General features: G+C 36.8%; 4 protein-coding genes across 8 annotated transcripts; 2 read left to right on the forward strand and 2 right to left on the reverse strand.

Moving 5' to 3' along the window:
- Nucleotides 1-32: 32 nt before the first annotated feature.
- Nucleotides 33-2,407, reverse strand: LOC104266242 (gastric triacylglycerol lipase-like). Its single transcript, XM_009861965.3, has one exon. The coding sequence runs from the start codon at nt 1,487-1,489 to the stop codon at nt 134-136; it is 1,356 nt and encodes a 451-aa protein (XP_009860267.2). The 5' UTR covers nt 1,490-2,407; the 3' UTR covers nt 33-133.
- Nucleotides 2,408-5,979: 3,572 nt separating this feature from the next.
- LOC101241910 lies at nt 5,980-17,929 on the forward strand. Of its 5 annotated transcripts, none has more exons than XR_003396358.1 (23): nt 5,980-6,239; nt 6,383-6,451; nt 6,748-6,883; nt 7,209-7,338; nt 7,506-7,674; nt 7,951-8,037; nt 8,317-8,503; nt 8,762-8,947; nt 9,335-9,889; nt 10,047-10,460; nt 10,815-11,020; nt 11,288-11,514; nt 11,880-12,024; nt 12,280-12,388; nt 12,657-12,812; nt 12,969-13,127; nt 13,315-13,481; nt 13,771-13,901; nt 14,195-14,323; nt 14,550-14,628; nt 15,048-15,104; nt 15,361-15,450; nt 15,696-17,929. XR_003396358.1 is itself a non-coding variant. In XM_026836626.1 (23 exons), exons 1-23 carry the CDS (start codon nt 6,048-6,050, stop codon nt 15,710-15,712), a joined length of 3,804 nt encoding a protein of 1,267 aa, XP_026692427.1. In that variant the 5' UTR covers nt 5,981-6,047; the 3' UTR covers nt 15,713-15,785. The 5 variants fall into 5 exon arrangements, 3 of the variants coding, with proteins under 3 accessions (XP_026692426.1, XP_026692427.1, XP_026692425.1); XM_026836626.1 differs by having other exon boundaries at nt 5,981-6,239; nt 12,969-13,134; nt 15,696-15,785; XR_003396357.1 differs by having other exon boundaries at nt 5,981-6,239; nt 12,969-13,134; nt 15,048-15,450.
- A 2,250-nt stretch (nt 17,930-20,179) lies between these two features.
- On the forward strand, nt 20,180-22,414 carry LOC100185014 (trypsin-like). The gene is made up of 6 exons (XM_009861966.3): nt 20,180-20,463; nt 20,518-20,668; nt 20,974-21,121; nt 21,445-21,562; nt 21,678-21,820; nt 22,140-22,414. Exons 1-6 carry the CDS (start codon nt 20,412-20,414, stop codon nt 22,287-22,289), a joined length of 762 nt encoding a protein of 253 aa, XP_009860268.1. The 5' UTR covers nt 20,180-20,411; the 3' UTR covers nt 22,290-22,414.
- Nucleotides 22,415-22,888: 474 nt separating this feature from the next.
- LOC100182643 (atlastin-1-like) lies at nt 22,889-26,636 on the reverse strand. The gene is made up of 8 exons (XM_018814026.2): nt 26,512-26,636; nt 26,105-26,221; nt 25,565-25,711; nt 25,137-25,190; nt 24,254-24,479; nt 23,844-24,031; nt 23,524-23,595; nt 22,889-23,287 (listed from the first exon to the last, which is right to left on the reverse strand). The coding sequence occupies exons 4-8, from the start codon at nt 25,182-25,184 to the stop codon at nt 23,081-23,083; spliced, it is 741 nt and encodes a 246-aa protein (XP_018669571.1). The 5' UTR covers nt 25,185-25,190; nt 25,565-25,711; nt 26,105-26,221; nt 26,512-26,636; the 3' UTR covers nt 22,889-23,080.
- Nucleotides 26,637-26,706: the final 70 nt, after the last annotated feature.

Genomic DNA, 26,706 nt, shown 5'->3' on the forward strand with positions numbered 1-26,706 from the left:
TCTGGTATACAAACTGCTTTGTGTGAAGAAACTTTTTTTTACACTTCGTATATTTACGAGAGTACGTTAAAAAGTGGGGATTCATTCATCCCGTCACAGTAATACAATGGAATTGAAAGTAAAAGATGAAGAATTAGGAGGCGGCGAGAATCTTTAAAACACGACTGTACAAAACCTGTGGCGAATTCATGGCGAAGATAAAATCAAGGTGAGTATAATGTGGGATGAAAGTCGCTTCGCGTACGTTCGGTAAAAGCGTCATTAATTTTTTACAATCTTGCAAAACCACAAGGGTGTCACTATATCCACAGAATGCGTAAGTAGGCACTGTAAAGTCACTGAAGTTGTAACGCGGTGGGTGGACCTGCCCGTAACGTTTGAAGTTCTTAATATACCCGTAGTCATAATACTTCATCGTGTCTTCCTTATTGCCGAACATTTGCGCCCAATGTAACATGTTCTGTGTCGATGTTCCGGATGGGTCATGGGCACTGTAGACAGGTATCCTTGAAACATTAGTGTTCGTAAAATCGGTGCCGCCGATCAAAAAGAATAAATTTTGGCAAATTTTCTGCTCGTACGGGCATAGAAGTTTAGACACCGTTTCCAAAAGTCCGTCATGGGGTAAAAAATCACCTTGTCCGAACAGATTGTACACCAAGTCTATATCGTTCGCTAAGTACATCAAATAATGCAAGGGTGACTGCATGTTAGGGACCAGGGCTGCAGGAGCCAACGCAATAAACGATTTTACTTTATCCGCAAGCGATCGTCCGTTTCTCATGACACCTGTGAAAAGAGAGGTCGTCCCTTGTGAGTGACCAATGTAGTGGACTCTGGGATGGCCTGTAACGTTAAGTATGTGGTTTATCATCGCTGGAACATCGTATTGTCCCATTTGATCGAACGACCAGTCCCAGAATTCAAGGTCGTCGGGTGACATCGTAACATGCTTCCTGGAGTAGCGGTTCCCTCGCACATTTCCCAGCCAAACGTCATATCCTGCGTTGTAGAGAATATACGCCAAACTCTCATTAACTAGATTGGTTAGGAAGCAATCTGACGAGCTCAAAAGGCCGTGAAGAAGGAACACAGGTTCCCTGGTCTTTGATGGTTGGGGCATTCGTTGCATTCCAAGAACATATCCATCTTCAGTAATTGGATGATGCGTTTCGCAAGGAAAACCTTTCGATTCTATAAGTTGTGTTGCGTTCATGAATGCCTCGGGGTCAATGGCTTCACGAAATTGCTGAGTTCGTCCCGTTTTCGTAAAAGTTGCAACACCTTTCATTAAAACAGATTTGAGCCCAAGCACGCCATCTAAATCGAAACGAAAACTGCCATCCTCGCGTTGCAAACTTGAAATTGCCTCACGGGCAAAATCTGCAAGCCTTCTGTTCACGACGTTGGTCCCTGTTGATTGTTGCGTAACAGCGGCCAGCAGCAGGAACAATCGGATATATTGCGAGCAAGTTGTTGACTTGAACATGGTGTAAGTACACACTGATCTCAAGCACTCATTCACTTACACCTAGCGTCTGCATCTGCAATTTGAACTACCATTATTTACCATCAGCCTTTTTATTACCATCTGTTTGCTATCGTTCTTCTATTAGACGATGAAAGTTGTTGACAAAACAGTGCAAACATTACAAGATATGTAGATACACAGGGTCAATGCAAGACACGCTTGTTTTCTATCTGTGTTCTACATCATTGCAAGCCATGTCTGTCATATCAAAATGCGCTTATGATTTAGGCGGCTAACAAATTAGAGGCGGCGACGTAATGCTTGGCCATTTGATACGTTACGTAATGTGGGCGTGACGAAGGCGCGGCCTCTCATGAACCCTTGTCAACAAGTTCTGTTTTGCAACAGCGTTATAGCGATTCGTTTACTTAGTTACGGGTCAAAACAACACAGCTATTAACAGCTGTAAATTTAAAAAAAGTAAACAGTATGTGTCTACGTACTTCTTTTCATGATGGTAGTCTTCTGTAAGTTTAAAGTGTCTGTATGCTAAATTTACTGTTACCTAGTTTTGCAAAGCGATAATGCAACCCTGTACCTTTGCACGGGCAAATATTAACTTCTGTACATTAAATTAACGCCTGTCCGCTACACACATGATCTGGACTAGCCGTTACTGACCAACAATAACCTTTATCACACGCGCGGTGAGTTCACAACTATTCAACCGTGATGAAATTAAGTCTGCTCAAGTAATATGAACTCGGGAACGGTAGGCGACCTGTAGACGTAGACTACTTATTAATACTTTTGTATGGCGCTAACATCCAACTTGTAAAGCTACATTTAATGCCTCGACCAACCCTAAAACTTTAGAATGTTCGGTCTTTATAGTTATTGCCCCACATTGTACTCTTGTCTGTGCTGTAAAACCGTTCAATAATGAAACGCCTCTGCGCAGCTACTCGACTACTGGCTTATTCGTTGGCTGCTACAACATGCCATAACAGGTGCATATGTTTCTGATGGGTTGTATCCGTATCCGCTGTCTAGTATGTTTACACAATTGCTGTATAGGCGCATAATAAGTCTAATCCCTTGGCCACACTACCACACACTTAGCCAGGCCATATGCAAATACTGTATCGTACGAACAAACGCGTTAATATAATCAGCACAAAGAGATAACCAATAACGACTCGGCAACAGGAAATCTGCTTTAAACCTCGTGACAGTAATACGGCTAGCAACTGGTTAATGCAATCATCCATCCAATTTCACAGCGCCAGTTAATACATTCCCATCCTAAATTGTGAAAGTGGTATTAAGATGTGTTCGGTCTATTATTACAACGAAGTATGTGTCTACACTAAATTTCCATAATAATTCTCAAAACTCGTTGAACATATTGTAGTTCCACTTATTCAACACTTTTATTAAACGAAAATAATAGGCTTACCTCACTTATTTACGTGGAAAATACCAAAATATGTTTAATCCCAGTCGTTAACCTAAAAGTGTGTAAACCGCTAGCTTTGGAAAACGTTGCTATGGCAGCTTCCTTGCGTGCGCCGTTGGTGTTGTTAAGTTAATTTTGGGCAAAATAATCTGGAAACACAAAACTCAAATTCCGACGCTTCGGTGTAATCAGCGTTGATTGCCCTCGGTTCATTTCTTTCCTCGTTTGTTAAAACCTTTTGAACTCGCGGCATTCACACTACGTGGCAGTGGCAGCTGGGTGAAGTTGGTTCTGCATCAGATTTGGATTATATTTGTCTCTGCTTGAAGACTCAAGTTAAGTATTAATTTAATCTAACTAAAGTAACATTTAAACAAGTATATGGAAATTTTGTTTAATATCATATAGTTTATTTATACTATTACTATTTGTTCATTATCTTTAAAACTATTATTAATATTAACTATACCATAGATAATGTTATAGTATTGTGTCTTGCGTTCAAAACCGATCACATTTTAACGTTAAGTTTATTTGTAACCTATTTATTCAGAAGTTGCGCGACGGTCTTTATTTCGTCAATATCTAATAGTCACACGCGACGTTTAATTTCGCTGTATATGGAATTCTTTCTTTCGTTTCGTCGCAATCGCTACCCAAATTCGTTACGTCTCAAAAGTTCGAATGACAACCGCGTCACAAGCATCGAATTCGCTATTGAACGCAATTATTACGTTAGGACATCGCTCTATATACCACGCACGCTTGCGACGTTTTTTTCATGGGGCCCCATGCGCGAATGACGTGGGCGCAAGGTACATTACTTATTTATACATATTAGTTTATACATATATACGTATACTATTTTACTATATCCGCGCTGTGAGCGCGTAAAAGATACAAAGTTCAAGAGTTTGGTAAGTTAACTCACAATATGCATTGTTACGTACACTTGTTCTTTTGCATAGATATCATTAGAGATGTGACGTCACGAACTAGTGATGACGCAACAGAAGAACTTGCTTCGTAAGTTTTTTTTCGTCCCAAACTTCGTTTTTAAAATGACAGTTTAAAGAAGTTTGATATTTCCAGATCTTGGTCTGACGTCACAGAGGACCAAGCGACCCTCAAACACTATAAGACGGAATGAAGGTAATTATGACGTAATAAAATACATACCGATATACTTAACGATTATATTGTTGCAGAAAAGACGGCGGATAAAGCTGCAGAAAAAACGAAAGGTACAATTTATACTTTATACCATATAAATTCCACACAATAATTAATGCATATGACGCATAAAATGCTGGTAAATAAAGTTAATATTCACAGTTAGCTTAAATAAATAAGGTTTAAAACGAAACCTGTGAGGCCTGTGACATTAAATTAATAAGGTTTAAACAAAAAGTGTGGGATATGTGACATAACTCATGTGCGTTTTCTAGGCGAAGAACAAAGACGAAGACGCCGATACAGGATGCCGGTTTTGAGGTTTCTTGTATTATATAGTTTTGTATTGGTTTGCGTGCATGTGTTAGCTGGTCTGCTCTATAGAGAGTTAACCAGATTATTGGCCCATTTCGGCTGGGTGTAAGTTGCCAGCTATTTTTGTTAGTCACTACTATAGTGCATTTTGCATTTCAATGAAATATATGCAATGAAACTATGGCTAACATCTTGCTGGATCAGATTTTGTTGTTGTACACTCCAGTGTGTGATTCTTCTACAAAGATCGAATCTTTCAGCGGTTTTGTATGTTTCGGTTTACTCGGTAAGAACGCTGTCTTGGTACACAAATACTCTCGTAATATCAACGCACGTTATAATATACACTCTTTTAACATAAATCCCATGGTTTTATAACATTCCGACCGTTAAGATAATATTATTTTCTCTCTACCCCCAAGCCTAATTGTGACGCTGGCCACGTTACAATTACGCTACGTCAATGCGTTCGGTGCGGTTGCGTAACGGTCATCTGAGTTGCGTTATAACTGCTGGTTTGTGTACGTGGACGTCGCCGCATAATGTTGCAGTGGTGCTACGCTCCGTTATTTATAGGCCACTGCAGCGCGGTTCGTAACAACCTATATGCAGTCTTTCGTAACGGCTGATGGTTTACGTAACATCCGGACGATATTATAGTGTGTGAAGATATAGCGAGAGTATCGCGGTACCAGCATGGCGTGTTTATTGGTTGACTGGAGCTTATCGAGCTGCTGAAGGATTCGACTCCTTGCGGTCGGACATTCAGTGTGGTGTACACTACAATTGATTATCCCTTAGGATTTGAACCATAATTTCTTTGTCGATGTTTCCTTGATTATGTCCGCGTTAATTGCTCTTGCAGATGCCCACCATTTTGATATGACTGAGCTGTACTTGTGTTTAATGCACGTGTTATTTATTGGGCACTTTTTACGTGTATTCGTTGTATTATTTTTGTCTATTGGGGTTTCTTTAACCTGTGTGGACAGTAACATCCCGCAAGGGTTTCTCACCTAAGTAGAAACCCACTACCTTTGGCTGGGGGCTTGTCGTGCCGTAGTGGCTTTCCACCAACGCCAGCCACGCTAACTATTATGAAGGTATTTTAATCCTGTTTTTTTGTTTTACAGAAGGCAATTTATATATAGAATCGAATGATGCGATCATATTTATTTTACTTTATGTGCAATTTCCTAAACAAACTTTAAAATAAACTTGTACAACCAGATGTTTCTTATGTATTTTGAAAAAAAAGAGTATCCCAAGATATTATTCCGGACGTGGGCAGTAGAGATGCGTACGATCATAGATACCTAATAGGTATCTATGGTACATTGATGTTGCCGAAGTTTTCATTGCAGTGACGGCGGGAATTCTAGTAGCAGATATTACTGATTCGTAAAGACAACTTTTGCAGCTTATTTCACACGAGAGCCCTAATTATTATGTCCGTTATGCCTATTTTAAATATGGTTTGCCATTTTAGTATTACTACACATCCTATGTAAATACCTTCCCCGCCTACATCAAACCTATACGGCAGTATAAATGCCTTTACCCCGTTTTTAATTAATTTGTCCGTTAAAATTAAACGTATGGCTCCGCAGATGTAGGTGTTTATACAAGATGTTATATATACTGCTAGTAGTTTTGACAGCTTTAGCTGTACAGAACGTTCGCTGTGATTCTTACAAATGGAAATTTACATTGATGGAAGTAACGAATTCTACACTAGCTAAAATCGACGTTTTAGATGGAAGAAATGTATTGAAAATTGCATCCTATACCCCGCCATTACAACCACAGAACATTAAGCACGTAAGTATATTTTTAAATATGATAAAAATGTTTCTAAAATTTAAGTTTTGTGTCTATAAACGAATATTATGTTTTTTTCGTTTAGATTAAACTTAGTAAAATAGTTGGGCAAATTCTTTATGTGAATATAAGCTACATTACAGGATTTGCAGCAGATTTTTGAAAAAAGTTCCCATGTTGTAAAAATTGACGTGGTTAACAGCCAAGACGAGGTAAGACGTATCTGTGGTTTTGTCTATTGCTTTCCTTTCACTGTGCCCTATATGCTACACAGATTGTTCTGGGGTCCAACAGCCACACTTGTAACGGACTTTCTTTTCCTCACTTTATCAATAGAGTGTTTTAACAACTAATTTTTTCACTCTCTGTTGTAATAGTTTGATCTTCGCTTTAGTTTTATGACAAATGAAAATTTATGTTTTGCTATAATATAATAATAAAAACAAAACTAAAATATGTATATATATATATATATATTTATTTAGAATTGTTACAAATTTGTTGTTAGATTTCTTACACTGTTATGCACCACCTGCAATCAAATGCTATACCTCCTTATTTATTTGCTGATTATATATCCCATGGTCACTCATATGATGGTGGAAACGCTCAGTATAAAATCGCACCAACTGTTGTTTTCTCTGGTAAGTAACTGAGTTTTTTTTTTTCTTTCTTAAAAATGGCAGGCGAAATATCCTGGTCAAGTTTTTATTCATCCTTGGCTAAGGAGTTAAATTAAAAAATAAAATTCAACTAAGTTGTGGGAGATGTTGAAATGTTTGGATTTCACCCAAGTTATATATTCATACATCTGGTCCCTAACAGTTTAAAAACAACACAATATTGTAGAAGAGAACTATGAATCCGTGCGCTTAGAGCTTAGGGTTAAAGATGTGTCAATCTGTAGACATTGCTAGCGCATATACCTTTTAGTTTAAAGCAATTCCAGTTTCACATTGCATTGTTAAGATACAGGTACAGAAACAAGTGAAACAGATATATCATGGCTCTATCCGTTACCACTCACTGAGTATTCATCGCAACTTATATTATCGGCACCAGAACCACATACTGAAGGATTCACTATTTCACCATTAAGGTAATAAATACTGGAATACTTCTTATAAATTGTAAATAGATTTATAGTAGCTTTTGAAGACATGTAATACATACACTAGGGGGCAATTCATTAACATTCCACTTCTTATACATAAAACTAATAAAATTGCGATGGCTTATGTTTAAAAAAACAGTTTTCTTCTTTAGAAAATCTTATCATATTCTCCACCATGAACACCTGGAAGCACATAACACTGGGATAAATGCGGATGAAACCGAAACAATCAATTTATTTCAACAAGTCTCAACAGTCGCTGTTAAAAACTCTGTTTTTGCTTTTTCTGGTAATGAATTTGAAAATTCTCATTTAAAAAAGGTAACAGTTGTTTTAGTTTGTGTTTTAGTGCATTGAAGGATTCTACGACCATTCTTTTATTGAAAATATATGCTTTTTATTACATTGTTTAAAAAGAGAACATAAAGTATGAGCATGGTACACTTGATAATTAATGTGTTTTTATTTTTATGATTATATTAATATACCCTATATGGGCATAAAATTTAGTCCTAATTTATTTTATTTATCCTGTTGTTTTGATATTAAATCCATACCATGATCATCCCTAATCCTAATCTCATGTGTAATTATTAGATCCCCCTATCCCCCAGTGACATTGTATGCACCAGCAGTGTTGAAACAGTTATTGTTCTTAACAAACATATCTACTACTTCTCAAAGGTAACATCACTACAAAAGTTTGGTGTTTTACACCTTAATGTAACGTATGTATTATGTACTATGTATTACTTAGTAGCATTATTTCTTATGTAGTAAAACTGATACCTTTTTAAAAGTCCGAAATAAATCTTTTTATCTGCATACCTTTTGATGTAAAGCTGTATAGCAGATGAAATTTTGGTTCTTAAGTTTAAAAAAAAACAATTGATAAAATATCTGTTTCCTCCTTTTTTGGAAACACATATGGGTAGTTTAACTATTTCTTATGTTAATTTACAGCATGGAGTGCATCAACTACCGAACTATGGATATGGTTCAGTAATAAGCAGAGTGAAGGTTGAAACTGATGAAATACTTTGTGCTCAACATGTTAGTACATCAACCGATGGTTTCCAAGCCAATACCATTCTAGTCAGCTCAGCAAATCAGATGTTTATGTTGGAAATGAAGGATTCTCATGAACAAGGCTAGTCAGATTAGAAAGTACTGTTAGAATAAGTAAACCTTATGTGTAAAGTCAGGGCTAGCTACTTAGAAGAGATATGATTGGGGTAAAGTCTTAGTAAAGCTTATATAATATATCAAATAAATAGCCAATAGTTAGAGAACCATAGTACATTCAGGTAGTCAGTAGATTGTATATACAAAACCAAGCTTCGAATTTGCGATGAAATATTAGAACAAAACATGAATAGAAGTTATATCAACTGGTTTAAATATATAGAAAGTTCTTTGCCCGGTTTTGTCGTCATGAAAGATGGGAATGGGAAAGACATTTTTAATTTTCTCAACCGAAGTCCAGAGAATTGCACAATTGTTAGTCATATAGTTGGGAACCAGAAATGCTGTGTGATGTTTTTTCTCTTGTTTGACTCTAGTACTGAGGAATATATCATTGCAAGATATGCAGGTTGGTTTAAAATATATATAGTTAAAATGAATAATTAAATTATATTAATTATCATAATTATTTCCTTTTTTTAGACAATAATTGTGACCTAATGCTTCAGCTATAGAACAACCTAGATTTGGTTTGTGTTTGCATTTCTCTTCATTTATGCACCGCATTGAATAATCTGCCTGTAAGAAAATCCAGGCCATTTGTTTTATCATGAGCCTCTGTTTTATAATCTAACATACTGTTGAGAAACCATGCCTAAACCTATAGCACCTTGTGGAAAATATAAGAGTGGATCGTATCTAGTTGTTTCATGTTAGCTGTCCATTTTTAAAAGCTTAAAATTATTCTCTTTCGGTGTGAAGGAATGACTGAACTTTAAACTGTCAATTATTTTAGTTGAGGAAATGCATGAAGAATTGGCGGAATGGAGATTTGAAACTAAGTTTTCCAACCAGCTACCAGCAGAATTGGATGGGAACTACGGGTTTGTATTTCTGGTTCAATCTGAAGATCACGCTGATGAAGATGAAGACCATGGTGATGAAGACGATGATCACGAGGATGAAGACGATGATCACGCTGATGAGGATGATGATCACGCTGATGAGGATGATGATCACGCTGATGAAGACGAAGATCACGCTGATGAGGATAATGATCACGCTGATGAAGGCGAAGATCACGCTGATGAAGGCGAAGATCACGCTGATGAAGACGAAGATCACGCTGATGAAGACGATGATCACGCCGATGAGGATGATGATCACACTAATGAAGATGAAGACGATGATCACGCTGATGAAGACGATGATCACGCTGATGAAGACGATGATCACGCTGATGAAGACGATGATCATGGTGATGAAGACGATGTTCATGGTGATGAAGACGATGATCACGCTGAGGAAGAATCAGGTCATGGTCATGGTCATGAGGAATCCGAGGGCAAGGGTAAATATTTTTATCTAAATTTTTGAACAGTTTAGTAGAACTACAATCTTAATATCCTCTTGTAAAGCCTGTGCACTTTAGTTTAACAACTCTGCATAAAATAATTAATCTTTTTAATTTTTATATTCAATTTTTCACACAATCCACATTTCTTCAGCTTCTGGCCATAAAAGAGAATTTGTCTTGAAGGGTTTGAGTGATATTTTTACATCCGATGGTTCATTGTATTTATGGGGTGATGTGGTGCTTGCTTATGACTTGAGAACCACGTTACTTGCCCTCATACCAGCTGGGCGTTCTTATACCTCACTCGGCAATGTTCAGTTTACCTCAACTAAATTTGGAGCATTCTCTGTGCTGACATCTAATGGTGACATATGGCAAGCTGTTACGGGAGCTTTCTATCGTGAAATGGCGATGAAGAAAAATCCAAACAATGCCACATTATTAGCTGGAGGAAACTTTTCAAATATTCTTGGTTTGTTTTACGACTCCTTTAACGACCTTTATTTGCTGGCAATTGTGGATTCGAAAATTGAAAGAATTTTTGTCTCACCAATAAATTCATCTGGTAAGATAAAATGTTGTTAAGTTATTAAAACATGTACTTGCCATTTTCATGCATTGGTATTAGTTCATTAATTTGATTACTGAAGCCATAGTAGGCCTATAGTATTTTTTGGCTTGTTGACCAAAAAATACCAATGCATCCAAAATAAAGCTATACAGAAAAGCAACCAACCATATTTTTTCTTATGCAGTAAAATTAAGTACCACTAACAATTTTTTCGTGCACTTCCGTGTACCAGAAAACAACCAACCACAAAATTTCTTATGTGGTAACTAGCCACAATATAATATATAGGTTACAGAATAAAATTTTATGTTACATGTAAGGATAACCAATAACCATTGATCCACTTAGTGCATGAAGATGTTATCCTTATTATGGAATGTCCAAGACTTGTTGGGCGTGAACGTAAACAAGTGTTTTATCTTAACCCACCAACAAATGCATTCATGGAAAGCTTTGATGGTCAGCTACCTTCTGCTGTTTATACAAGCTCTTTCAACAGCACGAAACATATTTCAAGTTATATTACTCTTGCAAATCTAGTTCATATTAAACAGGTTTGATTTTTTTGGCTTTTTTTGGCATTTTTATGTAAGTTGTCTTTAAACTGTAAAGGGTTGCTGTACTGTGTTTTAGGTTCATAAGCAGTTAAATTACTGCCAGCACTCTATAATAAAATGTGGCCTGTACTACCTAAAATGTTGTGTAGGCATGGTTTAAACGGGGACCTATTAATTGCTGTTGCTAATAGGTGGATTTTCCTTATTTTTTCTTTTCTGTCTGTGACTGTTTGAAAAGTGACAAAAATTGTATTCTACGTTTAGAACATTGGCAAGCAGCTGTGGTGGAACAAGATTCGAGATTGGAATTTTGACGAAACTGGTTTTGATGACTATGTTCGCTATCTTAGTATAAACAGCATTGAATTTCTGAAGAACCATCAAGCATATTCACTTAATGTGTTGGATATAATACGCCATGATCACACTGAGCACGTGATAGACTGCAGTATTCCAGATACAATTTATTTTGACAAAGGAGATCAGATTAGGTAAGTGGTTTATTTATTAATGTTTTGATTTACAAAACTAGCTCATTTAAGTTTCAAGGTAGGGCAAGTAGTAAGCGTGGCAACTGTCTGGTTGCAAAACAAATTATGCTGTACCGATTAAATAAATCCAAGGACACCTCATTTCATATGCTACTTTGGCATTCGAACATAAATATACCTTTGTTGAATGTTAATCCTCTTTCCTAAACACTTCTGACCATTGATTGAAATTGATCTTAAACAATTGTAACTTACATAGCTGTTTTTTATAAAGCTGCATTTTGTTATCTAAAACTACTTTTTACACAATAAAGTTACTTTAAATAATTCATTAATTTAATCTTGTTTTACACACCTACCAACAGACTCAGCATCACTTTAACACATGGTGGACCCCATGTTGTCCTGCCATCTGTATCTGACCTTCTACTTTTCGCAAGTGTATCGGAAAACAACGCTGTTCATATTTCCATCACTCGTGAAGCAAAACCTACACATGCTGTTTTCCAAGTATGTTTTGAATGCAATGTCACATTTATGTCATGTTTTTTATACCCAATGGTGCTGAAACTTTAGATGGTACACTTTTGGTTTTCTGTAGCTCCATAGAGTTACCCTATTCGTAACCTCTTAGTAATTCTTTTTTAACTTTATTAAAAAACTATGAGTGACCACTTTGTTGGAGCAGTTACTGCTAATTGTCTTGCTGCAGGATGCACATGCTCAATATATTTAGAATCAGGCCTAGCTTTTTGTTAATATCAGGTGGTGGTCACTGGCTTGCAACTGGAACAGCATTCTCCTGGTGTGCATTTACAACTTGCAACAATATTTATATGGCCGTGGTATCCACAGAAGACTGCTGAAAGTAGAGGTAGGTGCTGGTTTAAATCTTAGGTTCACTTTTTATTACATAAACATCATCTTGTATTGCTGTATGGCAGATGAAACTTATATACGTTATCTTATAGTTGTTTACTGATATACATTATCTGTTTTCAGTGTTATCTTTTCTTATACTTTATTACTTTATTTTTACCAGGACCTATATGTATATATAATATATATATATAAATATGTTAAACCTGGCAGTAACAACAGCATGATAGGTAAGAATGTTTAACAAACTGATTGTTCACCAGGTGTCCACCTCCATGTCAAGGTTGGCTGCCCCCCTGGTATGTCACTGGAGTTTGACAGCAAGCGATCGATTGAGATTCTCGCTTCTAGGGGAAGGACAGATAACTTTGAATGTCCGAGTGGTGTGGAAGATGGGATACCTTGCTTCACTACATCAGGTGGAGAGATATGGCTTTATCAACTAGGGGTGGCAGCCAGGGGCAGACAAGCTAGATTTTTTTGGGGGGGTGTGGAATAGAATTATTTTTATCCGGGTGTAAAGAGAAACCCTTTTGTCGAATACAGAATATAAAATTTCAATTTTTTTTATGCAGAGTTTGTCACAGCTTTTTACATGAAGGATCATGTTTATGGAAAACGGTTTCCTTTTGTTGGTAATTACACACTGCGAGTGGTAGGTGGGGGTGTGGGGTATCTGGAAAATGTTCGCAACTATACACAAGAGGAAATTGCTCAGTACAACTACAGGCCAGGTAATAGGTAAGTTCATTGGTGTCAAAATAAAATGTTAAAATATCTGAATAATAATAACCCACAAAATACGTATGTGGTAACTTGTAAATGGGCAAGAGGTGTGTGAAACAGAACATCCGTGTTATAAGATTGTCGTTTTCCCACTACCTTGGAGATAAAGCAAGTTACATTTATTCATTAATACAGAGATCACCCCGATTGTCGAATTTGGAGTGCAATTACTCCTGGTGGTATGCAGGACAATGAAACCGGGGAGCTTATATTCAACAGCATGAACCCACCAAGTATTGTGTTTGAATGTAGACTTCTATCTCCTTGTGGGAGCATTCCATTCGGACAGGCAAACCCTTCTGGTAAGTTTGTGTTTTGTATTAAAAGTTGGCTTATTGTCAGGCAGAGTGATAAGGGCCCATGTTTCTGGCCAAGAGGGTGCGAGGCTAGACACTACTATCATTGTGTGCGTATGTGTCTCTGCATATTGGCCATGTTATCAGTTATTCCTAACTGGCAGCTTGATCCTTAAAACCACTACAACTTAAGCGTTAAATGCCATTGAAGGTTAGTACAAGTTTAGCTTTCATGCTAAAACAACAGCAGTTTTTAAAAATGCCGCTTTAAATTTGAAAAATATTTTATACACAGGGTTTTATCTTGTGATTGAAACATCCACCAGAGGTGTAGACACATCAAGTAATTGTGACTTCACAATGAGGTTTGTAATTCATTTGATTGGCATCGAACTCAATGCAAAGTCGCATCTCTATATTATGATTGTAAGTTGAATTCGATAGAATGTATTTTGTGTAGTGTTTCTTTACGCAAGTGTTTAAAACAATTACATCGTAGTCTGCTTGAATTAGATACATGCAACTGACTATAAATTAGTTTGTTAATTAAATAGAACCATTTTAGTAGTAATCAAAAGGATAAATAAAAAAATATGTTATGTTTTGTAAATCTGTACGATGGTGTTCAAATGTCTAATGCTCATTGCAGAACTGCGACAAATAAAACCGCACAATCATAGCCATTGAAAAATTCGTTTCAAACTTTGTTACTTTTTCAGACAACATTTGCCATAATCTCTACTTTTATAATCCTTTTCTACCAATTCACTGATGGTAGTGGAAGAATTTTGTTGGATAAACTTTTATCGAAGAGAGGAAAATCTGTTCTAAATCTCTCTTCACATAATGTAAGTGAGGATTGTTTTCCGTTTTGGCAGCTGAATAAATAAATGTATCTTATTCTTATTTTTTTTTCTGATTTATATTTTTTTTTTCTTTTTACATGTTTAGGAAGGTTTTTGAGATAGTGTTATTTATTTTTTGTAAATATTTATGTATATATTTTATTTGTTTGGCAAAGTTCGTGGGAAAATTTTATGTTTGTTAAATTATTTAGATTTTTTTTCTTTGTAGGTGTTTCGGAAAGTTTATGAGAAAAATGCTCACAGTTCAACAATTGCTGCTCAGTATCAACACCGGGGGAGTGTTGGGGGTTAGATATTTAACTTATGTTATCAAATACAAGGCTGTTGAATAAAAACATTGCCTGCTACATAATAAAACATAGCGTAACTTAATTTCATTCATAAACATTTGTTACGTTTATTCTAATGTTTTGCCTGTTTAGCAAGTCTTCATCGGGTTTTTTTTGCTGAATGGCAGAAAAAACATTAAAAATAATACTTTTTATTCTAGAGGAGCTGAAAAGTTAATATTTTATAAGCCCGGTAGCTGAAGTAACTGAACCTAATTTTGTTTTAATCACAACAACAAAACTTATTTTCGCTAAAACAACAAAGATCTTTTAAATTTATACTACGTACTAATACATTACAAACATTGATTGATAATGTTTATAGCAACATGTTTATGCTAAAGCTATAAATGTTAACTAAAGTCATCCAATTACAGGATCCCTGCTTGGTCAGACTGTTCAAGACAGAAGTCGCAGCATTGCGCTCGTGTCTGGTATATTTTATATGATAGCAGTCTTAGAATATTTAGACATATTGCCGGTATTTAGTAAAGTTAGCATAGTAGTCGTTGGTAACCTTTGTAGTGCTGATGTTGTATGTAGAGACCGGTAGTTTGGAAGACAGTTAGCATAGTATATGTTGCTGTTGTAGAAACATATGATAAAACTTTGGAAAAGTTATGTTAGAATTTTTTTGTTAGAAATTTTTATAGACCATGAGCTATTTCTGAACAAAGAATATATTGTTAGATCTTCGTAGAAAGTCAGTGAGCCAAAACAGAATACCCGATATAATGTTGACATCAAATGCAGATGTTACAAGTCGACTTGTCCTACATGGTAATGTATAATTATACATACAACTTATTAATGGCAAAGTTACCATTGGTAATTGTATTAAATACTAACTGGAATTGTAATAGCTTAATGCTGGTCGTCTAAAGTACTATGGTAAAATTTTACTTTGCGGCACACAAACTAATTTAGTTCTTTTTCTGTTATTTTAAATAGGGAGCTAGCTATGTTCATATTTAATACGTCTGTTATTAAAAAAAGATTTATTTATATCACTTTGTTGTTACCAGGTAAATCAAAACACTGATGACACCACGTTTATAAAAGAAGCAGAATTATATGATTTCACTTTGTACTCTTAAAATAAAAACACTTTGTTAAAGGAAGAAGTCTTATTGAGTCAAACTTCTACTTACTATTTAAACCTATCATAGTAGACATGTGTGTATAAAAGATACTCACTGCATGATTGCTTTAATCGAGTGCTCAATAATGGGTTGACGAAGTTCTACTTTTGTTAAATCCTAAGCGGGCACGAGGTGTATGAAACTGAGCACCCCTGTTTTAACGACTGTTGTTGCTATGCCTCGCGAGGATAAATAAGTGACATTTATTCATATCTTCGGTATGGTATAGGGTGTACGGTGTAGTTAGGAAACTTCATTTCGGAAAAATGAACTTTTGTATACGTTTCGAACCGCAGATGACACAAACATATGATGTCGGCTTCAAAGTAATATAAAATGTTTGACAAACAAGCTACCGTTTGGTGAGTTCAGCCACCGTTTATAGGAGTAGAATATATTTAGCGGCAAAGTCTATAACACGCAACCAGAAGAGTCAATATCAACGACTGACCGTCGGAGTTAAACAACACCAGTTGCTAACGCTAGCGGTCAACGACTGGAAAATAAAGGACATTTCGACCTCAACGTCATAACAAGGACTTTTGCACCGCCGCAGGCATATAGGCGTATTTTGGTCAGCGTGAAGTAGTAACAGGATATCGATATACCGGTTATGTGCGTAGCTTCGATTTTTAAGTAGCAGGCCTAGAATACAATGAGTCGTCCAGAATCAAAACCGCAATTTGTATAACACAGACGCTGATTTATGTGCATGGGAAAGCAATATGTGCAGCAAGCTATTAGATCTGCGACTTAAATAAATAATGATAGAGAAATACAGGAAATGCCAGTTTCCCCAACTCTATAGAGGATATCACTTGAGTGTTTGATCGAGCTGTACAACAAAGTTTGCAATTCCATACACGTCCTGTCTCATCGTGTATGTGTGTTTTTATAGATAGCCACCAGGCGTGTGGATGTTTTATACCTAAATAAAGTCCGAGATCTTAGTACAGTTTAATCGCAGGCAGTTTTGAAAACCTAACGTTATATATTTATTGCAAGTTGATAACTTACCTGCTGGCAAGATTCAACTGGTCCTATGGACATTTTTTGTCTCATATTTCTAATATACCTATACCATAGAGGTAATATGACGCAATATTGTTTATACTTCGTTCTAGTTGACATACAGACTGACCCATTTGTGTTGTTATGAAACCGGCAGCATATATGTATACGGAGTTATATATGGTTGAGGACAGCTAACAACTTTTTAAGTGTACTTCAGTCTAATTTACTGTATCTGACGTTCGCTGTATCAAGAGTTAGATAAGTTTGCTATACACTAGTGAGCAGTATTTACGTTCCACACCATATGGAACAGGTTCTTTTAAATTGGGAAGTATAGTGCGATCGCGTTACATATGCTGCTAAAGGTGTCTCGTCTCCCCCCACCTTACTATATAACGCTGTTAGGCTGATCTCTCGTTTTACTGGAAATCTCAAAAGCAGTGCTACATAATACTGAAAGTATAGCCTATGCTTGTATTGTTATCACAGCTGGTATATTACAAGTTTTATCGCAAAAAGTTGTTCGAATGAACCTTTTTTCACTCATTTTCGTATAGATTCTTAACAACATTCTTTGCAAAGTCTGTATGTTGTCTTACAGAGATTTGTTAACATTATGGAGCCGCCCACATATACAGTAAGGAATATGGCAGCAGACACAACAACAACTTACTGCAATGCTAACTCGTTTGCCGGCAACAGCTATGGGCCGATGACTTTGTTGTCTAGTGATCAGGAAGTGTTACATGCTGTAAGCGGAGGACTTGGACTTGAAGCGCCGGCCATACAGCCTTTTGAATGGAACATAATTAACAACGCTCGAGTAATGAACCCGGCATATGGTTTCTACTATAATCATGATGTGTTGTGTTCTTACCCGGTGTATGTTTTACCGCCTGGCTACTTATACAATAACTTGATAGCACAAAATATACAGCTGGCCCAAGACGTATCTTTACCATCACGAGACGCAATAGCTTTAATATCTCATCCCCGCGTTACTACAGCACCCAGCACGCCGCTATTGTTACCAGAAACCCAATTCGATGGTCTGCCCGTTCAGCAACCTGTCAATCAGTCCCTGCATACATCCGATACATTATCCCGTGGTTATGTTAAATCGTTCGGTAACGGCTTCATAGAACTGCCCCCACCAAAGATTAGAATAACAACTGAAGGTTTGCAAACAGAAGATGACGAAAATGAAACGCTTCAACATTATGCTGATAATGAAAACTCTAATAATTCGGCAATAGATTTAAACTTAAATCACGTAGAATCCGACGAACCAAATGAATTAAAAATTTCAGGCGTGTGTTCGATAGCTCACCTTTTGGACGGTAATGAACACATTCAAAACGACCCACAAAGTATATTAAACAACGAGGGTATGCAGATAAATGCACAAATAGAATCCGGGGCTTTACAGGAATACTTTCGACCGTCGAACGCTGTTCAAAGTATCCTAGGACCTGAACTAGCGCCAGCAGATCTGAGCCCAAGAAACTTATTTTCTATTTTCCAAGAAAAAACAAAGTCAACTAAAAAATCAAGAAAACGAAAACAAAAATCAGACACTAATCGTAAGGTATGTGGTAATGCTGGCAAACGTTATAAGTCCGTTGCCAATTGCTTGTCCGATACGCCATTAAAAGTCGTAGACCCCCCATTGGCGCTCACGGTTTCTAACCCAGACGTACAACCTGTGCAGGCACCTGCGGGATCATCACGCTTGAGAATAGAGCTACCCAAGCCGCTTTTTATAAAAAGACGGACCAAAATACCATCAACAACGACTCCTGGCTTGTTCAAGTCGGTTCCAAGTGATGCAATTTCTTCTCATTCATTTGAAACCACTATGAGTTCAAACACAAATGCTACAACGAACGCCATGCAGACGATTTCTGTACCATCCTTGTCAAATTTATCTCAGAAAAAGGCACCGATTTTACCAAAACCTACCAAAAGACAGAACGTTCGTGCCAAAACCATTATCCCTCTTGTTGAAAGTACAATACAACCCATACTAAAGGAAACTTCACTCTGCGACTCTCAATCGGAAACCTTCGCAACTAAGAGTCACACCAAACGAACCTCTACATCAACTGATCATACTAATCCCAAAGTATCACAAGAACCTTATGTCGCATCTGCTGCACAAAAGAACTTTTCAGCACTCTTAAACAGAGAATTGGAACAATCTTTCCCTGGGTTATGGCTCGCACAAAACGCCCCATCCCAAACCGTACTTGATTTATCTAAAAAGACAGAACAACCGGTGAACTTACCCAACACGGAACTTAAAGAACCTTCAAATAACAAGAATTTAAATCAAACTGAATCAAATACGATGCTCGCCAAGGAATCGAACGACTGCAATGAAAAAGACAGGGATGAGAAAACAACATCAAGCAATAGGCCTATAACCCTGTTAGAAGCTGTCCAAGTTGAACTGAACGCAATTGGTTTAAGCTTAAATAGCTGTAAACGAACAACTAAGCAGCATCCATCGATAAACAACCAAACCATGCAAAAAATATGGCATCAGAAAAAGACTGCAGCTCTTTACTTCAAAAATAGGTACCAGTATAAAACACTTGCGCGTTTTATAACTGACAAAAAAAGTTTGGCTAATATGGCTTCATGCTTTGTTTTATTGCGTCGTTTACCGCCGAGAACAACTTGGAAAATATCTGAGTTTGAGTTTTACGAATCTATGTGTTCTTGAAAATATCAGGAAGTTCATAACCTATTTGTATACGTTCCAATTACTCTCCTATTATCGTGTTGTAAAGTACAACTACAACTTCAAGTATATAGTAGGGTAGGGGAAGTTGGGACACCTTGGCATTCTATTTTATCGTCCCATTTGGTTGTAAACAAAGAACATTTAAATAATTATAAAACCGTATATGCTCTCCTTTGGACCGTTGTTAGTTGTTTAAAACACGATTAAGATATTTGGATATTATGTGCTAATGGTGTCCCATATTGCCCCACAGTACTATATAATTAATCTCTATTTTACCTGATGTTTTTTTAGCTTTGTAAGACATTGTGACTGTATATGTTTATGTGTATCTCATGTTGCACTTTTTACTCCGGTAAAATGGATAAAGGTTGAAAAAGCTGTTGACACTGTATTACAGATCCCTTTGGTGTGCATCGTTTTGTATATACTAGAGTTATACAGCTTATAATATGGTTTCAATATGAACATGCGGTATAATGGACTAACACTAACTTTAGCCTAAATTCAAGACCCTGGCGTTCCTTTTCGTAGGACCCCTGCCTATACTATCTTTAGTAGGCCATGCAGGACCTCGTCCGTATAGAATAGAAGGGTTTCTTTTATCTTTAATCATTCTGTCCCAGAAAAGTGTCTTGAAAAAAATATCCGAGATATATCACTCAGGGACGCGCATGCAATAAAAAAATCTTTCATAGTGTCTCCCAATAGTTTATGACCACCATGTAACGATCTTACTCCAAACAACGAACATATGGACGCGTTCTCACGCACTACACGACGTTGCGAATAGCGGGCAGTTCATTTATTGTTCATTTTCATAACGAAAAACAAGAATGGCGGGGAAAGTCTTTATTTTGTTAGTTATTGCTGGAATTTTAGTACAAGGTAAAAGTATAAGCTAAATATTTTGGGAGTAAATATAGCATTGTTACGTCACAGGTCACCTTTGTGATGACAAAATCATTGGTGGTATAAGCGCTGTACCACATTCAGCCCCGCATATTGTACATCTTGATAAACCAAATCTGTTTTGTGGAGGTTCTCTGATAGAGCAGGAATGGGTCATCTCTGCAGCGCATTGTTATACCAAGTAATTTTTAGAGGTTCTGGTGTATGGATGTTTTTGCATGAATGTAAAATTGTGTGCTTGTAAGAAGACAGCACTCGTGTTATAACTTGACAGTGTGCATGAGGTGTCTGAATAATGAATGCACCATGTCTGCTATCTGGTGTATAAGAAAACAGTAAAAACACCTTTTTTGTAACTCGACAGTGAGCATGAGGTGTATGAATACACAACGTGTGTCTGGTGTACATAAGAAAACATCTATGTTACAGCTTGACGTTAAGCATAAGGCTACGTACCCTATATATTACCACAGCATATCTTTACAGTCCTTCTTACTTTACTGTTGTACTCGGCGACCATGATTTATCGACAGACGAAGGAACAGAACAAATTATCAAACCTTCAAAAGTTTTTGTTCATCCGAGATACGACCCCAGGACGAAAGGATATGACGTTATGCTGATCAAATTAACGGTGAAATAGTAAAACAAAACAAACATATATGCTACGCTGATGTAATAGGGTTTTAATGAAGATTAAAGTACTGCGGAATAAGACAGATACAGTTAGAACCTAAATCGCATAACATTTCCTGATCGTGTTTTGGACAATTTACAACCCTCTTTTAGAGTTGCAGGTCCACAGTTATGTAATTTTATAAATATTGTTGGTTTACTATCAAATAAAACGATAAAAAATGAAAACGTTCCATCCTACCCAACCCTACAATAACGTAAATCCAAGCGTTAGTCGTTTTCTTGACTATCAAAATGTTTTCAAACTGATCTTTATTTCAGACTCCCGCCGTGTTAAACCAATATGTTAAAACTGCTCCACTACCAGCAGCATACTCTCAACCTGTAGATGAATCTACATGTCAAGTTTGTGGGTGGGGAAATACGCAAGTATCTGGGAGTAAGTTGGGTAATGGTTTATTAGATCTCTTAAAAAAAGTTTAATTTTATTCCTATATATTATAATAATGTATTATACTTTATTTTGTATTCATATAAACTCTTCTTTTTTCAAGATGTTTATCCCAAAGTGTTACAATGTGTCAATCTACCGGTGGTGCCTACGTCATCATGTAATGACGTCACCTCATACAATGGTCTTATCACTGATTCGATGTTTTGTATTGGGTATATGGACGGTGGAAAAGATGGCTGTGATGTAAGTAACTTAGTACATGGTATAAGCTAGTGGGGTAAGATGGGACATGTTTTATTCTCTTTTCTTGTCCCATTTGCTAGTAAGAATATTTACAGAATTATATAACCGTAGCTTCGACTCCGAAAGATCGTACATGAACTAAGGTACACACGTGGTCACTCGTATACGTGGGCGGGAAGTGTATAAAACAGAACATTCCTGTTCTAGGACTATCGTCGCCCGCCACGCGAAGATGAATAATTTCAATATACTCATATATACTAACTTACTTTATGAATTGTCGGTTGTTCTGCAGTTTAAGCCTTATATTTTACAACAGGGCGATTCAGGTGGCCCAGCTATATGTGATGGTGTATTGGCAGGAGTTGTGTCTTGGGGATACGGTTGTGCCTACCCCAACTTTCCTGGAGTGTACGCTAAAGTATCTTGGACCGTAGATTGGCTTCAAGCGATTATGGAACAGAACTAGGTCGTCGTAAACAATCATATAACTTATGTATTAAAAATCTAAAGGAAATGCTTTGAAAAAATAACCAATCGAAACACACGCGGTTTCTGTGACACAAATATACAGAGTGCATCTGTGTGTAACTGCACTACAAGACTATTTTTTTCTAACTTAATTCCGAAGCGTATAAGGTAAACCCGTATCCCAGTGTATAATTGCAAAATATTAACCGCGAAAAAAACAAGAACTAGTTGATGGTTTTGGTCTAAAAAACTTGGAGATGAAAATATATATTTTTACATTGATGTAACAAATGAAGACGACAAACAAAACGGATAAACACTTTGCTGTCATTCTTCTTAAAACATTCCTGGTAAAATTGTGTGGACACATCCGCGTCAAATTACGAACTTTTCAAAGACGGTAAAGTTTCTACAGCGTTATATACGATATACACGATTTCATAAAAAGGTTTCTCAATCTTGAGATTAAAAGTCAAGCAAAGCAACATGATACGACTACACAGAATGGTGGAATTTAACCCGAAACCTACCGGAACATCAATATTCTTAATCAAGATAACTGAAACAGCGTTCCAGTAGTTGTAAGGTGTTTTAAACCCAGCACACTGCCAAGTTTAGTTGTATTTTCAGAAGAGTTAACTGTTGTGTTTTCTCAAGAGTTCTTTAATGTGCAACAAGAAAGAAAATGGGCGTGATGATTACTTTGTCAACTGGTTTGGAATCTATGGCCTTAACAATACAGCCCTGTTATCAAGTATAGCATGACCAAGTTATAACTTTCATAACATATTACATGAGCACACAACTCTTGTGCGAATTAATGCTCTGTTGAAACATTTCGTCCATTGTAACTTCCAATTTCCCTCTAGAAGTCGTTGCATCTCGAGCTAGGATGAATTCCTCCTTGCAGTCTGCATCAAATTTCTCCAACGTTAAATTTTTTAGCTCAGAATGGAGCATCTGTCGACTCGTATCCCTTGAAAATCTTTTCCATCTCTGAAAAAGTCGAAAGATTAAGTAGTACAGTTGGGTGGGGGACGATCGGACACCTTTTAACTCTCATCCCATTTAGTAAAAACAAAGATCATTCAAAGAAATAAAACCCTATCCTTACAACTCCCATAGACCGTTGTTATTGTTCGAAACACGATCAGAATATTTTGGATATTATATGCTAAAGGTGTCCCATCTTCCCCCATCCTACTAAATAAAGAAACTTTGTTTTAGGCTACCTTTTGTAGTTTTCCTTTGTAGAATCTCTCAGCCACCTTTACTATTAGAAACAATCTCTCTTCTTTCTTTTCCTGAAAGTCAAAGAAGTGAAACTTGAAATATTTGTATTGCAGGTTTTGTAACAATTAAGCATTATTAGGACGTTTTTTGTTCTATATGGGTGAGACCATATCACGTAGAACGCGTTGATCATGATGTAGATTCGATTTGGTCCATTACTAAAAAATTACCAAATACTTTATATTTAAAGTGAGATGATCGTAAGAATCCATGACCGCCATAAAACTTGGTTATATTAATAATATCTTATGTTGCGAACCTTTAGTATTTTGACAACATCCGAAGTCACTTCTTCTTCGTTTGAATATCCTTCATCAATGTCCAACATGACGTCAAGCACATCACGTGATTGAAGAACCTCGTTCTCGAAAGTTCTTGGTGAGATTAATTCATCGACCACTCGTTCCACAAGTGACTGTAGCTGCTTCATAAACGTTGCGTCCAGATCTAGAAGCAAAACATTTTTTACTTTACAACTTTAATAATCATCTACAGATTAACATACGTGGAAACGGAACAACGGGGTTAAAGCAGAACACCAGTGCACAGAAGACTTGTATATCCATGGCCTACTCAATATGTATTTAGTAGACCATGATATACCGAACAACATAGTGACAGCAACATACAGCTCCGCCCACTAATATACAGCAGTTACAACAAACCAACCTTTTATTGCAGTTATAGTCGTATCAACCGTGGTCGCCTCGCCAGGTTTGGGCATAAGAAACACCTTCACGGCACGAAACGCGTTACGAGCTTCATCTAACAACTTTTGCATCTGACCATCGTTGTTGCTGCTGCTGTCAAGATACACCATGTATGTTTCCCCACCTTTCCAGCCGTACTCGAAACGACTAGCGTATGTCCAGTCTCGATACACAATTACGAGGTCCTAGTAAATGTAAACAAAAATAAAAAATCACCCACTATAAGTTGCATACCTGGTAAGCGTGTGTGATGTGTATGAAACAAAACAACCGTGTTATAATGACTGTCGTTACTCTTCGAGTTATTCATTCATTGATACTTTCTTTTGTATTTGATGCTTTATTTTGAAAGGTATGCAACATAAGGTGTCAACTAATTCCACGTAACTTTACCGGTTGAGAAGGCTATGTATGCATACCTTCAGCATTTGTTTTTTACAGAGTCGCTGAGGTTCGTTGGGTCATTTGATTACACATTGTTAAACACGCATACACTGACGTAACGCGTGTTTTAAACAGTCGAAGAACTAACGGGAAATATCTGTGTGTTGACTCGTTGTGGAGTCAAACGAGTTTTTACACATACGACTTATTGAAGGGGCCATCAAGGTAATTCCCTAATAAATCACACAGCGCATACTTATATCTCTAACCATGGTATACCAGAGCCCCTGCATGACACGTCGGTTGTACATAATGCCATTTAAGTTTAAAGCTGGGAAGCCAGTAATGTGGTCCATATTCCTGATAACCCAACAGCGGTGGTTATGTTCTTTTAAAAGCTAAATGACCTTCTTATTATTCTAAAGTGTTTAACTAAAGTGTAAAAAGGGTTTGCTCGCCTGCAGTTTGCAATCTGTTGTTGACACAGCTTCGTCCACATATCTCATGAAGTCCTGAAAAGTCTGCGTGTCAATTTTTAATAATACAACAAGAAAGGTTTAAAACACTGTTTTGATGTAGTAAAACAAAACAGCAATGTACTTAGAATGATATATACATAACAGTCTGCAACATGGAAGTTACAATGTTCTAATATCGTTTGAAAAGCAAAATGTCGTTTATGTTCGCTCTAATTTAACGTCGGATTTACGCAAAAAACTAGAAGCGGTTTTAGCGTGAAAAAAATGGTATAACACTGGGTTTTGGCAAAATAAACTAACCGCGAAGGGACAGGTGTTGTCAGCCAAAAAAACTAGAAGCGGTTTTAGTGTGAAAAAAATGGTATAACACTGGGTTTCGGCAAAATAAACTTGTAAAAAGTTGTTACCGCGAAGGGACAGGTGTTGTCAGCCTTAATGCTGAATATTATTACAGAACTTATGGCAGCAGTGATTCCAAATAAGCGGATAAAAGATGCCTCGTCCGGCTCTTTATTAACAGGGTCGCCTTCTAAATCAATTACGGAGTAAAACACCTGGAAATACAAATTCAATGATTTAAGTTTCGGGGCCAGCAGATTTTACTGTTTCGCCGCTCTACCATATAGTAGGCTGGGGTAAGATTAGGCATATTTTTATTTTTGTTCTCGTCCCACTTTAGTAAAAAATGAATACATATACAGAATTATATAAACTTTATCGACCATAACTCGCTATGTCCCCACCTACCACGCAAGCACGATTAAATGACAATGATAAAAACAAACACGCCGTGGTATATAGTAGGGTGGGGGGAAATGGGACACCTTTAGCGCATAATCTCCCAATATTTTCATCGCGTTGAGAAAAAACAGAATAACTAGGTGTCCCAACTTCCCCCACCCTACTATAACATAATTTTTGGTTCAAAATTTCACTTAATTTCTTACGTCATCTTTCACTACAGGTTTCGAGTAGAGGTCCACGAACTTATCTTTTCTTGTGTTTAGATCGCTGCCAGGAAATGCACGAACTATTGGTTGTTCTGGGAGGAAACTATCTTTGCCCTGCAATGTATGTTGTTTGGTATTAATGTACACACTTAAGGTATGCATGGTGTTTATAATAATATGTTTTTATTAAGTATACGGTAATAGTGTATTAACAGGAAAACATCGGTCGTGAAGTAACTGGGTGTTTGGAGTTGGTAAAACATGCTATGGGTAAACTTATAACGAATGTTATCATCAAAACCATGCGTTTTTTAAACCCAGAGGTAATATAATAAAAACGTATTCCATCTTCCCCCACCCTACTATGTAAATGATGATAATATACACAAGCAGTTATCACTCACTTTGATTAAATAACAAAGAAAGAAATTTTGCAGAAATGTTTTTCCCAAACCGGTTTGCCCGAAGTTGCTGATTACTGCAATTGGTTGCTTTGCGTCCTTAGACAACTTTATGACGTTTTTATCTTCAATTTTCCACTGGTTGAAAATGCTTGCCGTACAAGTTGACAGTCGCCATTAAAAACTGCTAAGGTCATG

Source organism: Ciona intestinalis, chromosome 11, assembly GCF_000224145.3.
Source record: "Ciona intestinalis chromosome 11, KH, whole genome shotgun sequence".
Classification (NCBI taxonomy): domain Eukaryota; kingdom Metazoa; phylum Chordata; class Ascidiacea; order Phlebobranchia; family Cionidae; genus Ciona; species Ciona intestinalis.

What these genes read in the sequence shown, in the direction of transcription:
- LOC104266242 (XM_009861965.3), bottom strand. Translation starts at nt 1,489, where the DNA reads ATGTTCAAGTCAACAACTTGCTCGCAATATATCCGATTGTTCCTGCTG.
- LOC101241910 (XM_026836624.1), top strand. Translation starts at nt 6,048, where the DNA reads ATGTTATATATACTGCTAGTAGTTTTGACAGCTTTAGCTGTACAGAAC. An exon ending in AAAATTCTCATTTAAAAAAG is followed by an intron (nt 7,675 to 7,950) that starts GTAACAGTTGTT and finishes TGTAATTATTAG; the next exon opens with ATCCCCCTATCCCCCAGTGA. An exon ending in GACAAAGGAGATCAGATTAG is followed by an intron (nt 11,515 to 11,879) that starts GTAAGTGGTTTA and finishes ACCTACCAACAG; the next exon opens with ACTCAGCATCACTTTAACAC.
- LOC100185014 (XM_009861966.3), top strand. Translation starts at nt 20,412, where the DNA reads ATGGCGGGGAAAGTCTTTATTTTGTTAGTTATTGCTGGAATTTTAGTA. An exon ending in GCAGCGCATTGTTATACCAA is followed by an intron (nt 20,669 to 20,973) that starts GTAATTTTTAGA and finishes ATATCTTTACAG; the next exon opens with TCCTTCTTACTTTACTGTTG. An exon ending in AAATACGCAAGTATCTGGGA is followed by an intron (nt 21,563 to 21,677) that starts GTAAGTTGGGTA and finishes TCTTTTTTCAAG; the next exon opens with ATGTTTATCCCAAAGTGTTA.
- LOC100182643 (XM_018814026.2), bottom strand. Translation starts at nt 25,184, where the DNA reads ATGAGATATGTGGACGAAGCTGTGTCAACAACAGATTGCAAACTGCAG. An exon ending in CAACAGATTGCAAACTGCAG is followed by an intron (nt 24,480 to 25,136) that starts GCGAGCAAACCC and finishes TACATTTACTAG; the next exon opens with GACCTCGTAATTGTGTATCG. An exon ending in ACAAAGGAAAACTACAAAAG is followed by an intron (nt 23,288 to 23,523) that starts GTAGCCTAAAAC and finishes CGACTTTTTCAG; the next exon opens with AGATGGAAAAGATTTTCAAG.